The 22,579-nt window shown below is 41.3% G+C and overlaps 1 protein-coding gene across 4 annotated transcripts in view; it reads right to left on the reverse strand.

Annotated features, from left to right (window-relative positions):
* Positions 1 to 22,579, reverse strand: part of Zfh2 (Zn finger homeodomain 2) — a 140,875-nt gene that overhangs the window by 7,664 nt on the left and 110,632 nt on the right. For 2 of the 4 annotated variants that reach the window (XM_077407304.1, XM_077407305.1), the window contains exon 6: positions 22,352 to 22,422. The exons of the other annotated variants lie outside the window; for them this stretch is intronic. In XM_077407304.1, the coding sequence (XP_077263430.1) occupies positions 22,352 to 22,422 (71 nt within the window). The remainder of the gene's footprint in view (positions 1 to 22,351; positions 22,423 to 22,579) is intronic. 4 annotated transcript variants of the gene reach the window in all.

A 22,579-nucleotide genomic window follows, 5' to 3' on the forward strand; every position in this document is an offset into this window, starting at 1 on the left:
ATTCGTGCGTAATTGATTTGTGCCAACTTAGTTGTCATAATAGCATTCCCGACGTAAACGGGGGAGAATTTATGCGGAACCTGTTTTCGCCCGAGCGAGACAGGTAAATTGGTAGTTATTAGCAGGCCCGCGGGCCGATGCGCATTGACGGGATAATTCCTGCGGCCGTCTCGAGGGCCAGAAGGATAGTCCGATAGTCCGAAGTCCGTGTATCGAGAGGCTCTCCAGATATGCCTCGGCAGGATGATTAATTCTAATTTCAGGATCACGCGCCGCTCTTTCTCCCTCTTAATTTCTTTTTATCGTTTGAAAATGTTGGTCGGGTATGCGGATAGAAAGAAGCGTAAAATACGCCATCGAACTAGTCCAGCCAACGTTTAATCGGATGTGTGATGCAACGCGCGCGCGCGCGCGATCGCTAGGACCGAGGGAAGGACGCGGTGCGTCGACGTCGATTAGGCGGGTTGACAGGTTTACGCAGTGACGCGCGCGACTATATCGCGCGTATCGTGTATCAGATGAGGAGTCGTTACGAGGCAGGAAGTGTTAATGATACCCCTGCTCATTCGTTGGACGCTCGGTTGTAATTATCAGAGCTGGTGGGAGGAGGACGAGGAAGACGAGGAAGACAAGGAGGGCGACGGGGGACAAGAGCTCTTTCTCTCTCCCTCTTTCTCTCGTTCTTGCTCTTGCTGTCTTTTTTCCTCTCGTTCTTCCAGTTCGTCTCTCAACGTCGGCGCGGAATTGATAGTTATTAGACGGCGAGAGAGAGAGACCGGAGTACCAGGACCCCGTCCGCGCCCGGTTCCGTTCTCTCTTTGTCGTCTAATGAGAATCCCTGGCACACGCACGGCAATCCACTGTTTGACTAACACTTCTCTTTCTATATCTCTTCGCCTCTCTCACAATCAGTTACCTCGCTCCTTCGCTCTCGCGTATCTCGCGCTCACGTGGATTATGGTTCACCTCGATCGGGCGAGCAAATAATCCGCGTTTTTATGTTCCGCCATCGAAAGAGCCCTTCTCGGAAAGAGGAGGCACGGCCATGTGCAGTAAAGAAGGGAGAAAAGTGTTACGGATAAATAGGGGATTAGCGCAACAACATTGGACACGGTGTATAGTTCTGGTCGCTCGTCTGCTCCCTTTACGGCCCCGCAGCGTTCACGGGAATGTGGCAAATTCATTACCGCCGGCCCACGGACTCGCTTGTCCGCGGTATCGAAGGCAGCTCGCTCTTCTTGTTTGATATAATCGGCTGAATAATGATCATCGAGCGCTCAGGTTGTAAATAACGTGTACGTGGCGAACTATGCGTGTTATTGTGGAATTAGAATATCGTTACATGCGAAACGCAAAAATCACGAGCCATTGCTCAAGTTCAACTTAATCCACGCGAATATTTATGAAATTATTTCTTGTTTATTTTGTGGAACTCATTGAACGAGCATTTCCATTTACAAAACGTTAAACCGTCTAAGATGAAGGCAAAATGACTTTATTATTGCCACTTATCATCGATACGTACAAGTACTTGATATATACGAGTATGTGTACAAGGATTTTTATATATCCAGAAAAAAAACGTTTTCCCAAGTCTTATCGATTAAAAGTTATCGAACTGATAAATTTGTGCCTTTGCGTGGCAACTCTTCAGTGCACTTTGGAATGCTAAAAATATTCTCGATAAATCAACTTTCCCGCGATCGAGTTTTCTAGGGTCGATGAACAATGACGTTTTTTGTCATCTCGCTGAATCTCGTGCGGCATAACTCAGCCGGAGGAAACGGGAGTTGCTAAACGACGTGATTTCTTTAGCCGATAGACTTCCTCCTTCGCCGTCGGCCCTCCACCGCGCGGGTCGCCCAGCGAAGGTATATAATATAATAAGGAAGATTGTTAAATATATAACGCGCAGCGGCGCAGTCGGACGATCTCCGTGTGACACCCTTGAAACAATCGAAACGATCGAGGAGAGGGATTATTACTCTTAATGAGCACTGGTTATTTCTTTGAGTGGCTCTGATTCGTTCTCCCTTTTCCGTCCTCCGTCACCTTCTCCTCCACGGCGGTCACGGAGCCTCTGCCGCACGTGTATGCGTGTGTGTACACGCGTGCAAATGCACGGAGAAGAAACGCACACGTGCGTCTCTGCACGCGCATCACTTTCGTCTTGTCCTCTCGGAGGGGCTCATTTGCGTACGGATTGAGATAGTAGTGCCTCAGTACGAGTCGCGATGTGTGTTTTTGTTTAAATGTGTGACCGGCGTGTACGCGCGCGCCCGCGCGAGATTCTGATTGCCGGCCGCTCCCAAGTCCCCAGTGGTCGTCATTGCGACGAACTCTCATTATTTAATTTCATGCCACTATGCTTTAATCCTTTGCGCTGGGAATTATTCTGACCGTGATACTAATAAAGCGCATTTATACGGTGCTCAATACGCGCAGATATAACTTCTACTTGAAACAAACTTTCGGGGCTTTATTTATAAATAATTAATAATAAAATTCGCATATACTCATTGTGTTCGTATCTCTATTTTAAAAGAATTTCATGCATAAACATAAAATTCTTCTTTCATGTAGAAATATTAAAATATATTTTTGTACATCAAAATATACGTGACAGTTTACATAGTTTACATATATTGCGCTATTTAGATTTAATTTAGTTAAATAATTAAATCAGTTGCTTATAAAATAAGCCATATCTATAAAATAACAAATTTTATTTCTTAAACTATGTAATTGAGAGTTAAAAAATTCTCTTGTCAAACAATTACTTTTACAAGTCTTTTAACGTATTTTTATTTTAATTCGGTTGCTTTGTTTAATTGTTGCAGATTTGAGAAGCTTCGCCCTCCGTGGATTCCTTACTCGTGAGAACCGCTGGCCTCAAGATTGCTGCGACATATGCTGGAAATTTGTTCGGCGGGAATTTACGAGCGAGTTTTCGTGTCAGAGCCAATACCTGGACTCCGTTGGTAAGTAGATATAAGTCTCTATATCTTGGCAGCCATAAAGTCCCATTCGAGGACCGTCGAACAGAATAATCGAGAATGTCGTTAGTTAGCGTGTTCAAGAATTTTAATGGCTGTTTGGGAGGTGCGCGCAATCCGTCATGCGCGTCACTGTCACCATTCGAAATGGCATGACATCGAGTGACGGTCACTTCGCAGATCGGCGATTGTAGAAAATGACGAATTGTCGCGAAAATTGATCGAATCTTGGAGAAAGATTATTATATATACGTTATTATATTAACATGAGATTGTTTATTAAAACGGCATTACAAAAGTCATTGTTATGCCGATATAGATGTGAGGATAGAATATAAGAAACATTTTCATATTCAATTTTTGATTGTTTAGGCAATCACACGTATCTAATTTTTTCATCCTTTTAAAAACTAAGATAGTAATTTTAGTTCAGTCTCACAAGCTGCTCTCTCTCTCTCTCTCTAATTTTGGCTCCGCGAATAATGAGTGGTAAATATATTAATATCACCACGAGTGTATCCTCTTGTCATTATCTTCTTCGCGCTAAGAGGATGTGACGTAATAGAAAAGGAGAGTAAGAGAAAGAAAACCGATTTTTCGCGATCGCGATCAAGTCTTCGGAATGCGTCTGGGGTCCGGTATGGTATCAGCGGCGGCGAAACGCGTGATATTTCGCATCGCTTAAGGTAATAAACGCGATCGGTTTTCCCATACGGTGAATATGCAAATCCGGACGTGTTCGCCACTTTGCATCAGAATCCGCTCGGCCACGTTTAATCGTCGATTAAACGGCGATCCAGATTAACGTGGAATCTTAAACGGCCCGCGACGCGCGTACCCGCTCAATCCATCAGAGTGCATCGCGGGTGAAATCACGACTTCGCGGCGAATGATCTCGCCGGAGGGGAGTCGGTGCCGCAGCAAAGTCCATAACTGCCCGTTACGCGAAGTATGCACAACGGTGCATTCCACGTGTGCACGCTAGCGCGTTCTCACATGGTGACCACCGCACACGTACATAGGAAAACACGTCGTGAACGTGGGCGTGCATTCCTGCCTTCGCATTATCTCCTCCTCGCTCGTTCTCTCTCTTCCTCCTTTTCTCCCTCCTCCCCCCTGCCTCTCCCGCGCTTTCTCCGCGCATCTCTCTCTTTCCCTCTCTCGTTCACGATTCTCGGCTCTTTCCTTCTCGCGCCCGCCGTCGACCGACCACGTACGAGAAGGAATCCTCTTCTTCTTTTTTATTCCTCATCCAGACCCGTTATCGTGGATATACCATGGCCCGGAACGACTGTTTCACACCTCCGCTCGCGCGGGAATTAGGAAATAAATTAGCGGTCGGGCTAATTTCGTTATCTCTCCCGATGGCCGCCTCACCCCACGCTTAAGACGTCAAGGCCCGATGTCGGGGGCCCCGAGACCCAATGTGGGACCCGAGGACACGGTCGAAATCGTGTCCCGGCACACACCGCAGGATCAATGGCTCAGCGACGCGCGGAAAGTGCGGCGAGTGAGGCTTCGTTAAAAACGGGTCAATCCCGATTAAAACGACGGCGAAGAGGTAAGCTACGGCGCTGATACTTCGCCTCGGCCATATTCGGAGAATCGCGATAGCCACTCTTGTAATTAACCCACGGCGAGAAGATATTTCTGGGAAGTGGTATGAGAGATGTCATAACTTATTCGAATATTTGTTTAATCCACACGTAGCATCCGTGCTATACGACATCTTACAGTTACGTGATTAGAAATGCGAAAACGGACAAATAATAGTTATGGTTTTCGTGAAGTGTTTCCTTCGCGATACTTTAATGCTATTTGAATAATATATAATCGTTTTTTATTTAATATTATACTTTGCAATATATAAACTTGTACTGACGACAATATAAATATAAGAATTTCACGACTTAATATATACGTTTTTTGTGTTATTAATTAATATAAAAATATTGCAACGAAATAAATATGAGCATTTAATTATATAAACTAAAGTAAAGGTTAATAAATAAAAATAATAAAAATTAATAATTAAGATAAATCAATTAATAATTATAAATATGTATATGTAATATTAAACAAATGCATATATCTGAAAAATTTATTATATTTTGAAAAATTAAATTTTATACTTAATTATTGCTTCATTGTGCGAGATAAATTCGCTAAGAAGGTAAACAAAGTGATACGTATGCCCAAAGATCGAACAAGTCACCTGCCCATCCGGCCGACTTTAATACCTGGGCGATGTTCGATGTAAGCGGGTTCCCCTCAGAAAATGTTGGATGTCGGGAATCACGAGGAAGTCGTAATTTCCACGCGAACGAGGCAGGCCCGAGTGAATTGACGACGGCTTATCTCACGGCTTGGCCACGAAATCGCTTCGTACGCATATCGGACAAGATAACGGCGCCGGCGTATCGATAAATTCCGCTAATTAATTATTGACGTGTCTCGGGGCTATTTTTGCACTCGCTCGGGCCCTCCGCACGCAAAAGCGGATGTATCTTCCTTCTCTGCCTACATTTTTTTTATTCTGAATCTTCCTCTCGCCGATAAGATTACCAGAGCCTGATATTTCGTTTTTTTCTTGAATAAAATTTGCTTAGAAATTTGTATAAAAAGAGAATTATATATAATGCATAAGATTATCTACATTAGCGATCAATGTTTAATTATATTATCCCTAGCAGATAATAAAATGCACTGGATAGTCAATTTTCCTTATACACCTATTATATATTCGACATTGATAAGTGATTTTATACATGTTTTTATATCTACGATTTGTCTAAAATCGTAATCAATCGTATATCGCTGTCCATTCAGACACGTTAAATGATTATGGTAATGTCGATGTTGCTGGATAACGCTTAATCTTAGAGACGTATGAAATCCGTGATATGAAATCCGTGTGTGGCCAGAGGCAGATGTTCCTTTGACATTTGTGTCTGTCATTTAATATAGTAGCATGAAGCAGATACCGTGAACGAACGATAGTACGAATGTCCATAAGCGCTGTACGTGGCATAATACATAATTCGTATAATAATCTGCTCAAAAATTTCATTATGACACTGCACTTTGGGAAATAAATTTGATAGAAACGGAGATGAATACACGTTCGATTGTAAAATACTGTTCGCATCTGCTGGTTCCTGACGCTTGACGAATCATTATCAAATTACCATCTCATATATCATATAAACATGGCAGTGAATTGATTTCAATTATTCTGGTTTATATTAAATTTTTTAAAGATACGTACGACTCTTACGTCAAATCATGTATTATTTCTTTCATGCAGATTTCGCTTATCTGTTTCAATTTATCTCATTATTTTTATTTTCGTGGTTGTCTCGTTCTGACCAAGTGCGCGTTATGAACTGAACAGATCTGGATCAAGCGCTTTAGCGAGCCTTTTAGACCTCTAACTCCCGGCGCAGGTGACGAATCACTCGCATCATCGTGCCTCCGGACGCGACGAAGATGCACCGGGAGCCAGAAGGTGGAGTTCGCTGTCAGGTACTTGATTTCTCGGCGTCTGACGAAGAGGTGGAGAGGTCTTCGACCGGTAGCCTAAGTCGAGGAGCCGTCCCTAAAGAGGCACCGAGGTCATTAGCGGACGGAACATTTATCCTTGTCCTTCGTTCTCTCTCTCTCCTCCCTCCTCTCTCTCTCTCTCTCTCTCTCTCTCTCTCTCTCTCTCTCTCTCTCTCTCTCTTTCTATCGCTAATTCTCGCTCTTTCTCTCTTGGTCGGGTGTTCGCACTTGATTCGCCGTCGGTATCAACGGGTGCCAGGCAGGAAGACCCGTATTATCGAGTCAATTGTCTCACACCCCCCTCCCTCAGACAGTTCAGCTGACTATAAAATCATTATCACTCGTCCACCACCATCACCACCACCACCGATCTCTTTCCCTCCTTCCCTCCCATGCAAGCCGTTACTTCTCGGTCGACGTTGAACGCTCGATTATCCCATTAATACGACGAGTCCGTGCGTCCATCCGTCCCGGCGGATCTTTAATTATTTAAATGCAGAGTCGCGGCGGACCCGGCACGAAGGGTACCAGAGATCCCCCTAAAGAGACAGGGGCGGATTTGTGGAGATGCGAAACTTTGTCAACACTTGAACGTACTTGCGTAGATCTTTGATTGGTCGCTCGTCCTATCACTTCTGTTATCAGAGAAAGTAGCTCTCGCTTTACTCTTAAAATAATCTTATTGTTATCTGTAGATTATTGCCTTATTTGTTATTGCCTTATTGTTTTATTTTTTATCGTTTAATAAGAACTTGTTATTAGCAGAAATATTAACATGTGTCGAGCTACTATTTTTGTTACCCTTCATGGTAATCGTAAAAAATTCGTATCTATATATGTTCTCAATTAATTTATTATTGTGCACGAACTTGCGACTGAAGACGCTGGTTGGCGGCGAGCCGTGAGAATCTGCTTGCCATCAAAGTTTATTCCCTCTAATCCGCCCCTGCCCAAAGCGTCGCAGGCTAGGCTCAGTGGGATGAACACGAGTAATCCTTAGTGACAAGTGGACTCGAAGCAGCGGTGTATATCCGGTAGCACTTTGGTATTTAGCTCTATAAATACGCATCGGCGTTGAGCATCGTTGACCCTGACGCGACAATGTACGCGCTGTAGGATCCATTCCGTGGCTCGAAGCTCGGAGCGGATCTCGTTAGGATTTCGTTATCCGGCGAACAGATATCCGGCGTTTAGCGAACAAATTACAGCTCGGACTTGCGTTATTGCGCTGAACGTCTTCATCTCGCGCGAATCGCAGCCGCGAATAAATACCGTGGGGATACGTGCGAGATGACTAATGGCGCGTCATTGGATCCCGCTTAACGCGAAAGAGTAAAATCCGGGGTCCTTCGTCGATAAATAACGAAACGGGATCAACTAATGCGGCGCCGAGTGTTATGACTACGCATTTTGCCGTGGCCATAGCGGGCAGGGACTGACCGATCGCGACTATCATTAAGCGACGACTTAATGAGCCAGGCGCGCCGGACGTGGGAAGTAGCCTATCCGTGCGGTAATTACCTCACTTCAATTATTAGACGATTACCGTACGGTAATGGGGATCGAAAATGGGAGTGGACGCTCTCACGTGATCGCGGCCGCGATCAGCTAATAGACTTCTCCTGCTGTTTGCGTTACGTTCAGGGTAATATGCATTTCCAAGGATTTCGTGTAATTGTATTTTTCTTATGGGAAATGTCTTAATTTAAATCCACGAATAAAAAAGTATACAGTGTTTTTCTCGAGTAAGAGTTAGCCCTAAAATTCAATTTAGACTGAGCCACGTTTTAAGTAATTTATTTATATCTTTATGTGAAAAAAAAAAAAAAAAAAAAAAAATCAATATATATCTTTTATTGAAACGCTTTTACATTTTAACATATGTTTATTCAGACACGCGATTTTATAATCATTTATTTTTAAGCGCGTTCCCGGTTGGGTGCTAAAGATTATTGAAAATAAAAGAAGCGGGATTCGTTTCGGCGTTCAAATAAGAGAGAACGACAATAGTGAATCTCAATTCGCCACGAGGATTATTATTATTCGCCCCTTAATTGCACGGCGCGGATCCGTGTCGCCGTTACAAAGTCAACCGTAAGAAGAGCAGGTCCTTCGGAATCTTTCCGGAGGGTAGACCACCGGCAAGAATGTTACGGCACGGTAATAAGAGATTTCAGCAAGGGATTAAAAAGAAGCGGTAAGAAGACACCCCTTATGGCGCGTCCTTCCCTTCGACTCTCTTCTCCCCTCTCCCCATTTGCTTTCGTTCTTTTTAACGGACGCTACGTCGGCGGATTAGGTCTCGTTAAGATATCGCGAAGTCGTTAAAAATAATTGTCAGTCGGATAATTAAGGAGGACGAAACTCTTTCTTCGAAGACGGGGAGGAAAACCGTCTTCACGACGGTCGGCCGGCTACTCTCAGCTCGCTTCGTCGTGTTTCGTCGAGCCCCGCGTATTTGTCTTCCCCTTCATCCCTCGCTCCGCTCCCCGCCGAAGCACCCCACGTTTTTATTCCGTTTTCGCGTGTAACGCTCGTCAGCTTTGCCCTCGATCTGCTTACGTTTCTCGTCTCTTTATCCGCGTTTTGTTGGCACATCGTTAGGTAGCACGAGGGGGTTCGTTTCTCCGCCAGGAATTGTAGACGGGGTTGAGTTCGTCTAACGGTGCAGCGGCGCGCGGCTTGTTACGACCGTCAGACGCAACCGGAATCATGCCTCTTCGGCGGCGAACGCGCCGCTTCACTTATGCATGCGCGCACCTCGCGAACCTAACTTATACGCGGACGTCGCAACGTGATACAACTTTAATGCAATCGCCCCCGGGTATATACTCCTCATGGAAAAGTCACTCGGCGATTCCATTTCTGTCGCGGAAGGAGATTGACCTTGTGCGAAGCGTTTCTTAGCTATCGAGTGACAAGGCACGACGTTCTAATTGATTTTATGTCAGTTTGACAGAAATAATTTAGAGAAAACTATGAGAAATATAAGAAAACTGAAACATAAGAGAAAAAAATCTCAACTTCTTTATTATCTCTAATTTTGTGGAGATAATAATTTATCAATTAGGAAATTACTATTTCTCTGTCAATCTCAAAATAATCAACATTCACAAACTGCAGTATGTCTCCCAATATTCTAACATTTAATTTTACATACTAAGTGCAAATTTATTAAGATAATGTTTAATTTCATTGTTTTCTTTGAATATTATTTTGTAAAGATCCGTTAATTTTATTTTTTCATCTCCGTTTTATTGATTTAATGCTAAAGGAAACACGCATTGATATATACTTCAAATCAGTATGATATTTTCTTGTAAATATATCATTTTTGGAACGTGGGATAAGAAAGGTGAAAACGTCTGCTTGAACCGCGAACTCTTTTCTCGATCAGCAGCCCTAGCCAGGGGGTTGGCCAACGGGAAGGCATTGTAAATATTAATGCGGCGGGCACGGGCAAAGGAAAATATTTGAATAATAATTACTGAGGCACCCTCGGCCCTTGTTACGCCCTCGTATAATAAAAAGGTTCACCGGAGAAAGAAGGCGCACACGACGGTGGGATCGCGACGAGAATTTTCTAATTAGGAGGATTCAAGCCGACCCTGCAAACAATACCAGAAGTACCACTTCCATCCGTTCCCGAGGAGATACTCGAGGACTTTTGAGGAGAGAGATTTTAATATCCAAGGCCTCGGCGTTTATTATCGCCCCTTATTATCGTCGCAAAAAACAAGATAACGAAATATGTAAGATCTCTAAGACTCAGACAATTTAGTATTACTTATAGATACGCGGTAAAAAGGCCAAATAGTTATTTATTATTTTCGTCACTATAGTTTTTGTTAAAGCAATAGGAAAACTATCAAGATTTATCGAATTTAGAACCTACGAAGAAAGAGGAAAAATAGTTTAAAGTATTTTAGAGAACTAATATATTAGTTACTAAATATTCTGCAATAGAAGTGTAATGCTATATAAAAAATCATTGATTTCTACAATAATTCTTTATAAGTTGTCGTGACATTCAAGTCAAAGCAAAAGTTTGTTATTGATTTTAATCATTTAGTGGATAATGGATGTATGAAACTCTATGAGGAACAAACTGAAGAACGAACAAAGCTCTTCGAATGTTCAATAGTCTTAAACACGTCGGTACACACGTGTGTATATGCGATGATATTTAAGTTTTCCATGTATAATAGACGCGAGCGTATCTAGTGCTATAGTAATGCATCAATATTCGATGTATTAACCATCGACTCGCGCACTGCGATAATGGCACAGGGTGAAAGTAATTGCGGGCAACTGGAGGGCGCGAAAGTAGGGCATTAATGTCATACTCCCGTACAATTAAGAAACCCTATCGCGGTGACGAATGGAATGAGAATAATTCAAATTCGTCGGCATCTATTGACCGAGCATTAGACGACAATCGTATTTTTGTGTTTATTAAATAGCTCCGTTAGATTTATATCAATAACGACTTATTCCTAATTCGATTAATATAACATATCTATTTTATTTCTTTTCTATTATATTATTATAGAGTTAGTATATGAATTGTCTTAATATTTTTTTCATTTAAGAAAAATAAGTAAAGTATAATAATTATCATAGTTTTTAGAAAGCTATAAAACATGTAGATTTTTGTCTGTTGTTCAACGTGCGTCATATAACATAAAATAATATATCTATAATAATCTTATAAGTTTGTTATATGAATTAGTTAGAGGTGACGAGGATATATATAAAACTGGGGCATTACACTTGTCAGGTTGAATTAAGAAACCTTATTACTATGATGCTACGTGTCGTTCGTACAATTATTAGATTCATCAGAACTCGTTAGGTTTAATCCGGAAGAGATTTATTTTATTATCTTTATTGTAATGTGATTCAACTGCAGGTATTATTAGCAAAAAAAGAATTTATTATACAAGATATTACATAGATATCTCAATTACATCTCGATCATAAGACACGTGCTTTTCAAGATATAAATCAAATGTATTTAAAAACAAAAGCTCACAGCGTGATATTATTATAGTTATATAAAACATTATAACTGTGCATGTATATAACCTGAGTAATTACCAATATTATCAGAGCTAATTGAAGAAACAAACGAGCACATATGGCAGCCGAAAATATTCTCGAGTACAATTTCTAACAGTTAATAACACAGGCCAATATTATATCATACAACGATTACGTAGCTGCTTCATCCGTTTCCTAACGGATCCAAATTGGTATAGTAAACACAACGAGCTCGGGGAGCTGGGCCTTGAAATTAATTAGACACTACGTCAGTAAAAAAAATATAGCTCGTCGGCAATTAATTTCGCAAATCGGTCGCACGTTTTCCCGACTCGCTCGCGCAAGTCACATCAGTTGGACAGCAGTTACCCACTGCAGCGAATTAAACCGAAGGCCGGGCGAGCGTAAGAACGGCTTATCGATGGAACAATGATGATCGAGTAAACGTAACGCGTAACGAGAAGTCCGCGGCACGTTCAAAGGCCCTGCTCGGAATAAATCAAGACGGGGTTCATGGCGCGCGCGTGGTTTTGCTTCCTTCCCGCTGACTCCCTGACAGTCATTAGGATAATCAACGAATTAGCGTTTCCGCGCTAAGGACTGGATAAGGCATAAGGAGTTAAGAGGACAAAGTGCGTCTCGACACGCGATCCCACCGTACCGTGCAGGTACAAAACACATTCGCTCGCCGGATGGAGATACACCTTTCGATCAAATCCACCCGGAATTTGCGAGCTCGTGCGCCATTTACCTCAACCTCGCTCGTCGGTTTTTATTTTAGTATTATTACTTGCGATTTGCATCTAAGTAAAGAAAAAAATAGAAAATTGATTATGCTATAACGTATGAAACACTACGTTGATTATAAATGTTGAATATCTCTTAAAGTATTTTGTTCAGAAATATTTATTCAAGCGATTATAAATATATTTATATCCTGTCGTATAAAAGTATGTAAGAAAATATAATGTAGAGATTGATGCAGAATCAGATGTTGGTTTTTAGTTAATTTTCATAAACTGCGTGTATTGTAATGTTGTAAAACGGTACGATTGCTTGGCTGTAAAACTCTTCGGACTCGTCATTGCACATTCGACGCTCTTAAAGCTTGTTTACAGCGGTGCTCGGGCGCGCGAATGTTAACATAAAATGGCAGCGTTGCTTACGTTTATTTCGGTTTCCCCCGGGGCATAAATTTCGCGATGCGCATTCCCGATTGTTCGCAGGTGTGCGCACGCATCGTCCGGCACCGTGCAACCACCGAAGGTGGAATTTGTTCGGCGTGTGTCCTGAGATTCATTTCGTAGATAAGACAATCCACGTGGCCAAGGAGCTTGACTATCTCATCGCTTTTCACGCCTTGGGAACGAGTCGCTCTCCATATGGGCTGCGTTCGTGTGTGAAATTGGGTTGAACGGGCGCTTCAACTTGCTCTAATTAAACGCTCCTTAACTCCGGTCGGAAGAGTCCGTCATTCTGATCACCGTCGCATAACCGGCACGCACGTGTGCATGCGTGCAATCTCTTGTGTTGAATCGATATGATTCCATTACATAGCGCAAATTTTTATTAAAAAATTAAGTTTAATAAACAAGAGTTAAATTCATCTCTCTTCTAAACATATTTATATCAAGAACGAAATATATATATCGGCATCAGATTCAGTGTCTGATTGCTAGCAAAAAAATCTCATGCAATATAGAGCGTATCGATACATGATTTCACGAATTTTTTTTCACGGAGTAAATTTCGTATCCAGGTGATGAGCGTCATTTAAGAGTTTGTCGGCTTTAAGCCTTTAAGCACCTGACCATAAAGTCACTTGTAATTGTCCCGGCGAATCTCGGCGTTCACCCTCGCCGTCAGACATGCAAATAACTCGGGGTTAGTTAGCTAATGGGGTTGGCAGGGTCGGTGGCTCGGCTCGAGCGAGTTCATTCATTAAGGGTTGATGGCTTAATTGCCAGCTTGCAGCATCACAGCCGCCCCCGAGTCGGCCACCACCAAGGCATCCTATATCCCAACCTTTTCACCCTCTCTCTCTCTCTCTCTCTCTTTCTCTCTATCTCTTTCTCTCTCTTTTTGCGTCTCTCCTCTCCTCTCTCGTGCCACAGCAACAGGTTGCATCAAAAGCCAGGAGCTACCGGTATGCCCGGTAAGCCGAGGATCCAACTCGTTTGCACCCCGAATTAAGCGAGCGAGCCGGCATTAATTAATTGTCCCAGCTTGCTCTCGCCGTATCGCGCTGGAAAGTCCTCCGCCCTTCCGGCTGGGGTTAATTGTCGAGCACGTCGTTAACGCGATCTTTTCTACTCTTTCGACCGAGGAGAGATCCCGCAGTCCCCTTCGCGATAACTTTTAAAGGACTCGCCGTGAGTTTCAATTTGCACGTGCCGCGTCATTCGTCCCATTTGCAACTCAAAGCGTGTGTCTGTGGATTTTTATAAGTTTCCCCAAAAAAGATCATTTGAACTCATTTCAATCACAACTACGCTGCTTTATATAAAAGTTAACATATCATATTGTATTTAACGAATGAAGAACTTGAATATACGAACATTGAATCATTATGACTATCATTAAATTGGATTAATATTCATTAACTCTGTAGCAAATATCCAATTAAAATTTTGTTACATTTTCTGGTACAGAACACAATATACGCATTTTTATAACTTTTAATATCAATGTGAATTACCCTCAACAAGGATGTTTTAATATCTCGTGGTAATTAATCGCGGATGTGAGTAGAAAGCATGAGAACTAATAAAGTATTTTACCAGGATATTCGTTCCAGGATATTCATTCTCAATAGTATTCATTGCACACGACGTTACCTCGTTTGCTCTCCCTGCCTCTTTATTTTCGTCCGCGAGTCCGTGCCGGCATTCTTTTTTTCATTCGTTTTACACGGAGGTAACGACCATACGAATTTTCGCCATTTGTATGCGACACGGCTCAACCATCAACGTGGGTCGACGTGAATTATCGTGAGTGTCAGGCCCTACGACCCGCCCGTACGGACGGTTTAATTTAAGGTCGCCAGTTTAATTCCTGGTAGAAAGCGCATTTGCAACAGTAGCTGGAACGGACGGGAGCAAGAAGACAGAAGGCCCGAAAAAAGAAACAGAGCGAGAGAGAAAGAGCGGGAGGAGGGGAGGGATAGAAGAAAAGACTCTTTCGATTCAAATGCGCCGCTCCTTTCTTGTCGTTCGCATTGCCACGGCACGTCCGTTCGTCATGACTTTTCGGTGTATCACTCGCGTAAGAAAGACGTGAGTCACGATCAGGTGGATCGCCAAAATTCTTAAGTACTACGTGCGCGGTTTGTCTTAACGGCGAGAAAAAGGCGCGTCTTGCACTTAACGTTTAATCAGATTATGACGTGGGGAAAGAGCGAGAGAAATAGAGAGAGAGAGAGAGAGAGAGAGAGAGAGAGAGAGAGAGAGAGAGAGAGAGAGAGAGAGAGAGAGAGAGAGAGAGAGAGAGAGAGAGAGAGAGAGTTTCTAAATTAATTTTACATAACGTACATAGGGCGGTCGTGAATTTTATACTTGAATATCGCGATTCTCACAGTTATCTCGCAATTAATTGTATCAACGCTGTAAAGTATATTACTGTAGCGGACGGTAATCCGTTGCGAGATCTCGCGAGGAACTTAAGTTGTAAGTTCACCTCTGCCATTGACCTTATCGGGCGGTAGTATAAAAGAGAGATGTGCCGCGGATGAAAATGGCGGTACTTAGGACCATATCCAGAAATTGCCGTCTGGTCTATTTACACGTGCTCTGTGTACAAGCGCGTATACGCGCGTACGTGTGTAGGCGCGCCCATGTATGCGCGCAAGGAGAGAAGAATCTCGGGGAGAGACGAGGATGATTTAGTAATGAAGATATTAACGGACCGAAAGCGCGCCGCAGAATACCGAGATTCAACTATCTAACTGCTGACATAACTCACGTTTATGACTCCGCGGCGGCCGTTTCTTTCCGCAGCCTTCGACCAACGACGCTATCCCTGTTCTTTCCTGCGCTCCAGTTACACGCTTGTAATTAATGCCGGCGTGGGAGAAGTCAGAAGCATAGACCTTGCGCTAAAATTACTTATCGAAAGCAAAGAAGTTCCATTTTACGCGCAGCGTTTCCGGTTTGAATCTATAGATAGCCTTTTCTCTTTCGTTTAATTATCTAAAAGTACCTTACTGTACCTAAAATTCGTATATTTAATTATAGAGTATTCAAGTGTTGAACATTTCATTACAGCTTAAGTCTTAGGAATGTAAATAGCTAATATAATCTTGCCTTGCAATTAAATGTAAAAGATTAAATTAATCTCAATCAAAATTTTAGAAGCTTGTATATACCAGAGTATATATTTAAAGTTAAAAATCTCATTACATGTGTAAAGGAAAATTTATTTTAAAGTATGTAAATCAAAGAATGTGTGTATAATCAAAATCAAATGTTGAAGCATTTTCAGAAGCTTTAACGAGTTATTTAATTATGGTCATATTAATATCTTACTATCTATTTTGAAATAATACTACGTTAACTTTATCAAGCACAATCAACTACAACACGAATCTATTTCGCATAGGTCGTGGGCGTTTCATGCGTGAGATAGCTCGCTGTGATCTCACGCGGCAGGAAATTTACGGATATCGCGTCTCGCGGCGCGTAGATCTTAATGCGAAGAGCCGCCCTCTCCGCCGCGTTAACAGCAAGATGGTCTAAGGGTCGGTGACGGCATCGGGAAGCGAGGGAGGGAGGAGAGGCGAAAAGAGCGGAGCAGAGAATAGGTTTCAGTGGGGTACATTAGCGGAGTTATGCCCCCGAAGGCACGGCCGGCTACGCTGTATTTCTTGGTTATTTTTTATTACTGCCCCTGGCAACACATACAAGTCCGTGAAAAGGGCGATTTTTCCATGTATCGGGCCCTTTCCTCGCACCGTGCAAAGAAGGGAACTACACGTGATATTTTTTGTCATTATTTTACACTTACACTGTGCAAATCGTTCATTGGCTTATAATTATTGCAACTGAAAAATTATTAATAATTTGTTGATGTATCTGCATTAAATCTTTGTAAAGGCGAATGATCAACGCTGATCGAATTCTTGTGGTAATATTTTTACCGTATTCTTTATGCGATAGGGAAAGAATAATTAATATTATGTGAATGAAATAGTCATATAATATACATATAGCATGACAATGATATATGTGTAAAAAAATCTGCAAAATATCGGGGATATTGGAATCGGTCTCTGTAGTAAGGCGACTAAAGTAAGGCGACGTTGCGCAACATTAACTACCTCAAAATCAATTTTTTTTTCAACGGAGATTCGTCAATGCCATTGACCCAATGGGACTCCATATGTCGGTTTCGAATCGTGTTTTCCACGCGCCACGTTTCAGGCACGGATGATAGAGGGTATCTCAGGAGTGAGGGTTGTTTTTTATATTTATGGCGCCGAGGTGGGGTGGTAACCGGGAGGGTAGCGTTAATGCGCGCCCTTTTTTTACGTTAATAACCATGCGTGATAGGCGAGCGTAGTGAGAAAAGTCGGAATGAGGGGTTAGCCGATGATTTCACGTGGGGGATATTTTGGACGGACTGTTTCACACGCGTCGTGAGTGCGGTATTTTGTATTTTGAAAATTTTATATGTACGTTTCCCTGCTGTAGAGTTCTTGAAACATTATACGGATTCGTATAACACGACGGAAAAATTTTAATATTTGTTTTAAAGTAAAATAAAAAATATTTTACTATTATGTCTTTAATATTCAGTTTGCATCTTTTATAATAAATTCTTTCATCTTTTATAAATATGTGTTTCCATATGCATCAAGATATGCATACATAATCCATATAAGTATATATAATTTATGTGACTCGTATAACATCGATTTATATAATACGGAACGTTTCCCCCGTGTTATACGAGGGTCTACTGTGCTTTCATTCGTAGATAGAATGATAGGAAAAGAAATATGTGAATTAAGTATTAACAGCACTTATATTAAATATAGATAAAAAGATCTAAAAAGACTGTTATTAATATTATTGCTTATTACGTGAGATATAATATAAATTTGAACACTTTCAAACTAATTGTGTAGAGATTTCTTATTATTAATAACGAAATTATTTATATATTTCAATAAATATATCTCAGCCCGATGGGGCGGTTCGACAGGGAGTTTTCTCTTGACTAAATAATATAAATCCATTATTTTATGACACACGTACTCTACGTAGGGATAAACTTGTGACTTCGTTATACATAATGACAAAGTGAAACTAAGAGGGTTGCTATACCGCGAAGGTTGAGTCGATGACAGGTCATTTCGAAAGCAGGGACATTGAATGACGGTGGAAACTCTCGCGTTATTTCTTTATTTCTTTCTCCCACGAACGATCGTCATTTCAGCAAATGACTACGTTGCGTACATGGATCAATCATTGGAAAACTAAAACTTTTATCGGCGGCTTTCACTAACCGCTCGCTTTTTTTTGCACTCGTATAATAGCAAATTCAAAGAAGAATAAATGTGAATATTTAAGAAGCATTTTGTAATTGTCTTTTGTGTAATAGTATCGATGATTTGCGATATTTATTAGCAAATAAAAATATATTAAATATGTATTTAGTGACATTTTTTTGAAATTTGCGTAACTTTGATAATTTTACGCTCATATAGTTATTTGTCGTTATCAATTTCATCAAAGTACATAATTAAAGGAAAAAAATAATGCAATAATTCTCTATATATTAAATAATTGCGTGCGTCAGTAATTTTTATTATTGTTGTAATATTTGATCACTACAGATATATGTATGAAAAAGATTATAAAATCTGAAACTTTCATGTGTTCGATAAAGTAGTTTTTTCGAAAATATTTTCAAAAATTCTAAAGATTATAATAATCTTATTAATCTTTTTTTTTCGTGCAATTGTAGAAAAAGGATACAGATCACTATTCGCGTGCATATTTGAAGAGTTATCATTATCGATATACTGCGTGGAAGATCGAGGGATATACGTACGCACTTCTATTATATATGCCCCTTTATTCTTCGCATCGCGGGGGCATGTCATTTGCGGGTGTAGGGTGGATGCAAGTGGGAGGCGACAAAAAAAATAGCTTTATGTCACGAGGGATCATTACAGACTTTTTTCAAGGGGGTCGAAAAGTGGCAGGGTCAGGGATGACCCTTGACCTTGCGCACAGTTGTAGTCGTAGTAGTCGTAGTAGTCGTTTACCGTGACGATCGTGTGCAGCGAGACTCGTACCGAATCACATATGCAAATGAGAGAATCACACACCTTCATCATTCTTTTTTTTTAGAAAAGAATCCTATGCGTATAAAAATAGAGATTGCCATAGGGAAAATTATTTCCTCGAACGCGATGGGAATATTCATTATGCATATAAATTATGGCGAAAGTATCTTTGAATTGTTTTAAAACGTTTTAAAACGTACAGGAGATATCATTCATCTTTAAAGGATGTCCCAATAATTTCAAAGCTGTAGGCGAAATAAATAAGATTTTTAATAAATTAAGATTGAAAAATTAAGCTATAATAAAATTTAATTCTTTAAATTCAATTTAATTTCAACGAAATTCTAAATGGCAGAAGAACAATACAAGAATATATGTAAAAGAATAATACTACTCGGCTTTATATATATATAAAACATAGATAAACGAAAATATTGCAAGACTGGATCGCTCCGCGTAAGACAAGCTAGATTCAAAGCTGGCACAGAACGACGCAATTAAATATGAGTAAAAAGTTTCGAGGTTCGCTTCTCGACGCTTCCCCGCCTAAATTTCCTTTCTCCTCGTTGCGAGCGTGTTAACAATGTTTTCCGTTCGAAACGTTTATTCGGGACGATTTAATCCTAGCGCGGGCGACGAACTCGGGACCCGGCGTGCCTCGCCGTGACATTTCGCTACACGTCGCAGCCAAGACAACGGTCGCAACAGTCACGGAAGAGCATCCGTAGGACGGGGCGGACGAGGCGGACGAGGCGACGAGGAAGAGGCGGAGAGTCATTTCGATCGGGATGTCGTTTTCACGCTCGGCACCGTGTCTTCTCGAACGTGGCACATTGTTTAGTCGATACGTCACTCTCGCGAATCGTTGTGTACCAACGCGGCAAGATTCGCGATCTTCCGGAAGGTGTAACTGCATCTCTTGGCGTATACTCGCATCTCTCCGCGCCGCGCGCATTTCGCTCTCTCGCCCCGGCCTCGATTCGCCCGGATCGCATCGCCGGCGCGGACTTCAAAGCGGGGACGTCTCATTATTGGACTTTCCTTCTCCTTGACATTATCCCCCGTGCGACGGCCGCCCACTTTCCACCCCGTTCTTCCAGTTTGTCGAAGAGCTTACTTCTGTGCGATGGTATACCGTGACCGGGCGATAATGACGATGCCGGGTGTAATTGGATGCCCGTCAAACGCGGAAACTGTTTGAAATATCGTGCGAAACACGGATAGTCGTCTCGGGTAGTGTACAGCGCACGATCGTAGAATTATTGAATTTTCGTCTCGCTACAATGGATGAAAGATATATAGGAAATACAAGTAAAATAAATCCATAATTATTTATGAAATCTGTGTAGAGAAGTTTGTAATTATAAAAAAGAAAAATATTTTTTGTAAGAAGGAAGAATATGCTAAAATTTGTAACTATTATAATTAATTAATTATTATACGGTAATTAAAGCAATCATTTACTAAAGCTAGCATTTTATTAGTTTAAGTTCTTATTATGAATTGAAATAATACACTCTTTATTTGAGAACGATTGAGAGTATTTGAAAATTTACATTTTAATATTTCCAATATAAGTACATTGAAAGAACGGTAGTTGATGTATCTAGCAAAATATTTTATTATCCAACATCTAAATATTTCTCACAACTGATCATTTAACATGTTGAAACATCTATGAAATGTTGATAAAATAAATGACAAACGTACATCGCGATAGATCTTGTCGCACGATCGAAATAGTACAAAACTAACCGAATTGCACGAATAAATGTATAAAATTGTATAGGCGTAACGTTGGTATATCTGGAGAAATCAATGCGGTTCATAAGCAGGGATATAAATCATTGAGTAGACGAACGATACATTGCAGTATCAGAGTATCTGTATCCACAAAGGTAGTACATTTATAACTATCGATTTTTTAGGCTACCTTTATCTATATATATAGTCAAGCGATGCGCTTCGCTATGACCATTTATCTATCATTATGACCGTTTAAACTTTTGTTACAACGAAATTTAATATGCTAAATATATTCCGATATTCCGTACAAATATATTTTTGCACGTAAAAAAATAATTCTCAGTCATTAAAATTCAACTTGATAGTTTTAAGAATTCTGTACAAGTTTCAGCACTTTAGTTTAAGAATACTTGATTTGCTTTCTACTATTTTACAATTCAGTTACGTTCACAAATGTTGCAAATGAATTATTTTTTAAATACGTATCATAGTTATTCACTGACGTACCTACGTAACTCTTACATAATAATTAATAATATTACTAAATTTAAAAAGTTAGACATGCTTCTCTTTCTAGTTAGGGTTTCTGCTGCTTTCAAGACTTATGCTAGGGACAATACATCTCGCACAGATGCAAATTAACAATCGCGATGCGCTCATTTGCATGGAAGGGTGGGTCGTGCTCGAAGAAACCTGAGGGGTGGCACATCGACTAGGGTATTGGAAAAGAAACTTAAAGCAAGCATCAGCGCGCGGTTTCGAGTTACCACGACAAAAAAAAGTGATTCCGCAGAGTAGGCGGGGATTTAATTCGATGGCTAATTTCGCGGGCGACAAAAAGTCGCGCGCGTGTAGAGTGGTCGAGGCAAGAGAAAAGGAAAAAAAACAACAGGAACGCTCGTGTGCGGTTCGAAGGGGCTCGGAAAAGTAATCAGGATGCTGAGACCAGTGTCGGCGGAGGGTTTGGCGGAGGCCCGTGAAAACGAATTACAGCGATTTAAAGTTTCACCTTCTCGCCGACCACCTTCTCCACCAATCAAGCACCCTCATGCTGTCTTTTCCCTCGTGGGGTATGACCATTCTCCGTGCCCATTCCGCGCGGCGGCTCTCCGCAGGTTGTTTCGAAGATGACAAGAGAAAAGGAAATAGTGTCATGCGGGGAGACAAATTCGCGTCGTCGTGGGTGGAAAGTTTCTTTCAACCCCCGCGGTGCTCGTACGCCGTTCATCGTAACGCAAAATTTATCAAAGCACGCTGTAAAGCTCTTTCTCCGTTGGAGACTCGCGGCGTTGTACGTTCGTACGTTCGTAAATTTTATTACGTAAGCGCTGATTACTCCAAAAACGCAGACGTCCGATAGATCCACGCAGACGACATATTGGCGGTGAAGTTAAGATGTATATTGTCAGGTATAACTATTCAGTTATTATTTACAATCACATTTTTTGATTCCGAAAATAAATTCAATTCGTCAGAAGTTATATAAGTACATTTTATCGCACTGTTTGTAAAATCGCTGCCGTAAACGTATATTTTGCTTAAGATAGGCATAAAGGAATTATTATATTTTTACTGTTTATGTGGAAAATGTTTTGAGTGGAAATTTTGAGTATAAATTATACATTTATCAACCTCAGTCACACATCTCGCACCGCCTAAACCGCGTTACGTCGTGGCTCTATCGGGCGAATCAAACACACTGATAACTTTGAATAACATTTATCGTACTGACCTGTTGATGGCCAGGACGCGACTGAGGTTGGGAGAGAGCCTGGCCTGCATGGTCTACTTGCACCGCTGAAACTGTCACAAGCATTTGGCATTTTATTTCATTGCGCTAGGGTTTCATGGTCATTTTTTTTTTACGGGAATGGGAGACACGCGGATGGGATGAGATGGGTGGAAACCGGAAGCAAATGGACATCTCAGAATCACGCATTGCCAAGGAACTCTACCTGGA

This window comes from Temnothorax americanus, unplaced genomic scaffold (assembly GCF_048541705.1).
Source record: "Temnothorax americanus isolate GAGA-0224 unplaced genomic scaffold, ASM4854170v1 Scaffold22, whole genome shotgun sequence".
Classification (NCBI taxonomy): domain Eukaryota; kingdom Metazoa; phylum Arthropoda; class Insecta; order Hymenoptera; family Formicidae; genus Temnothorax; species Temnothorax americanus.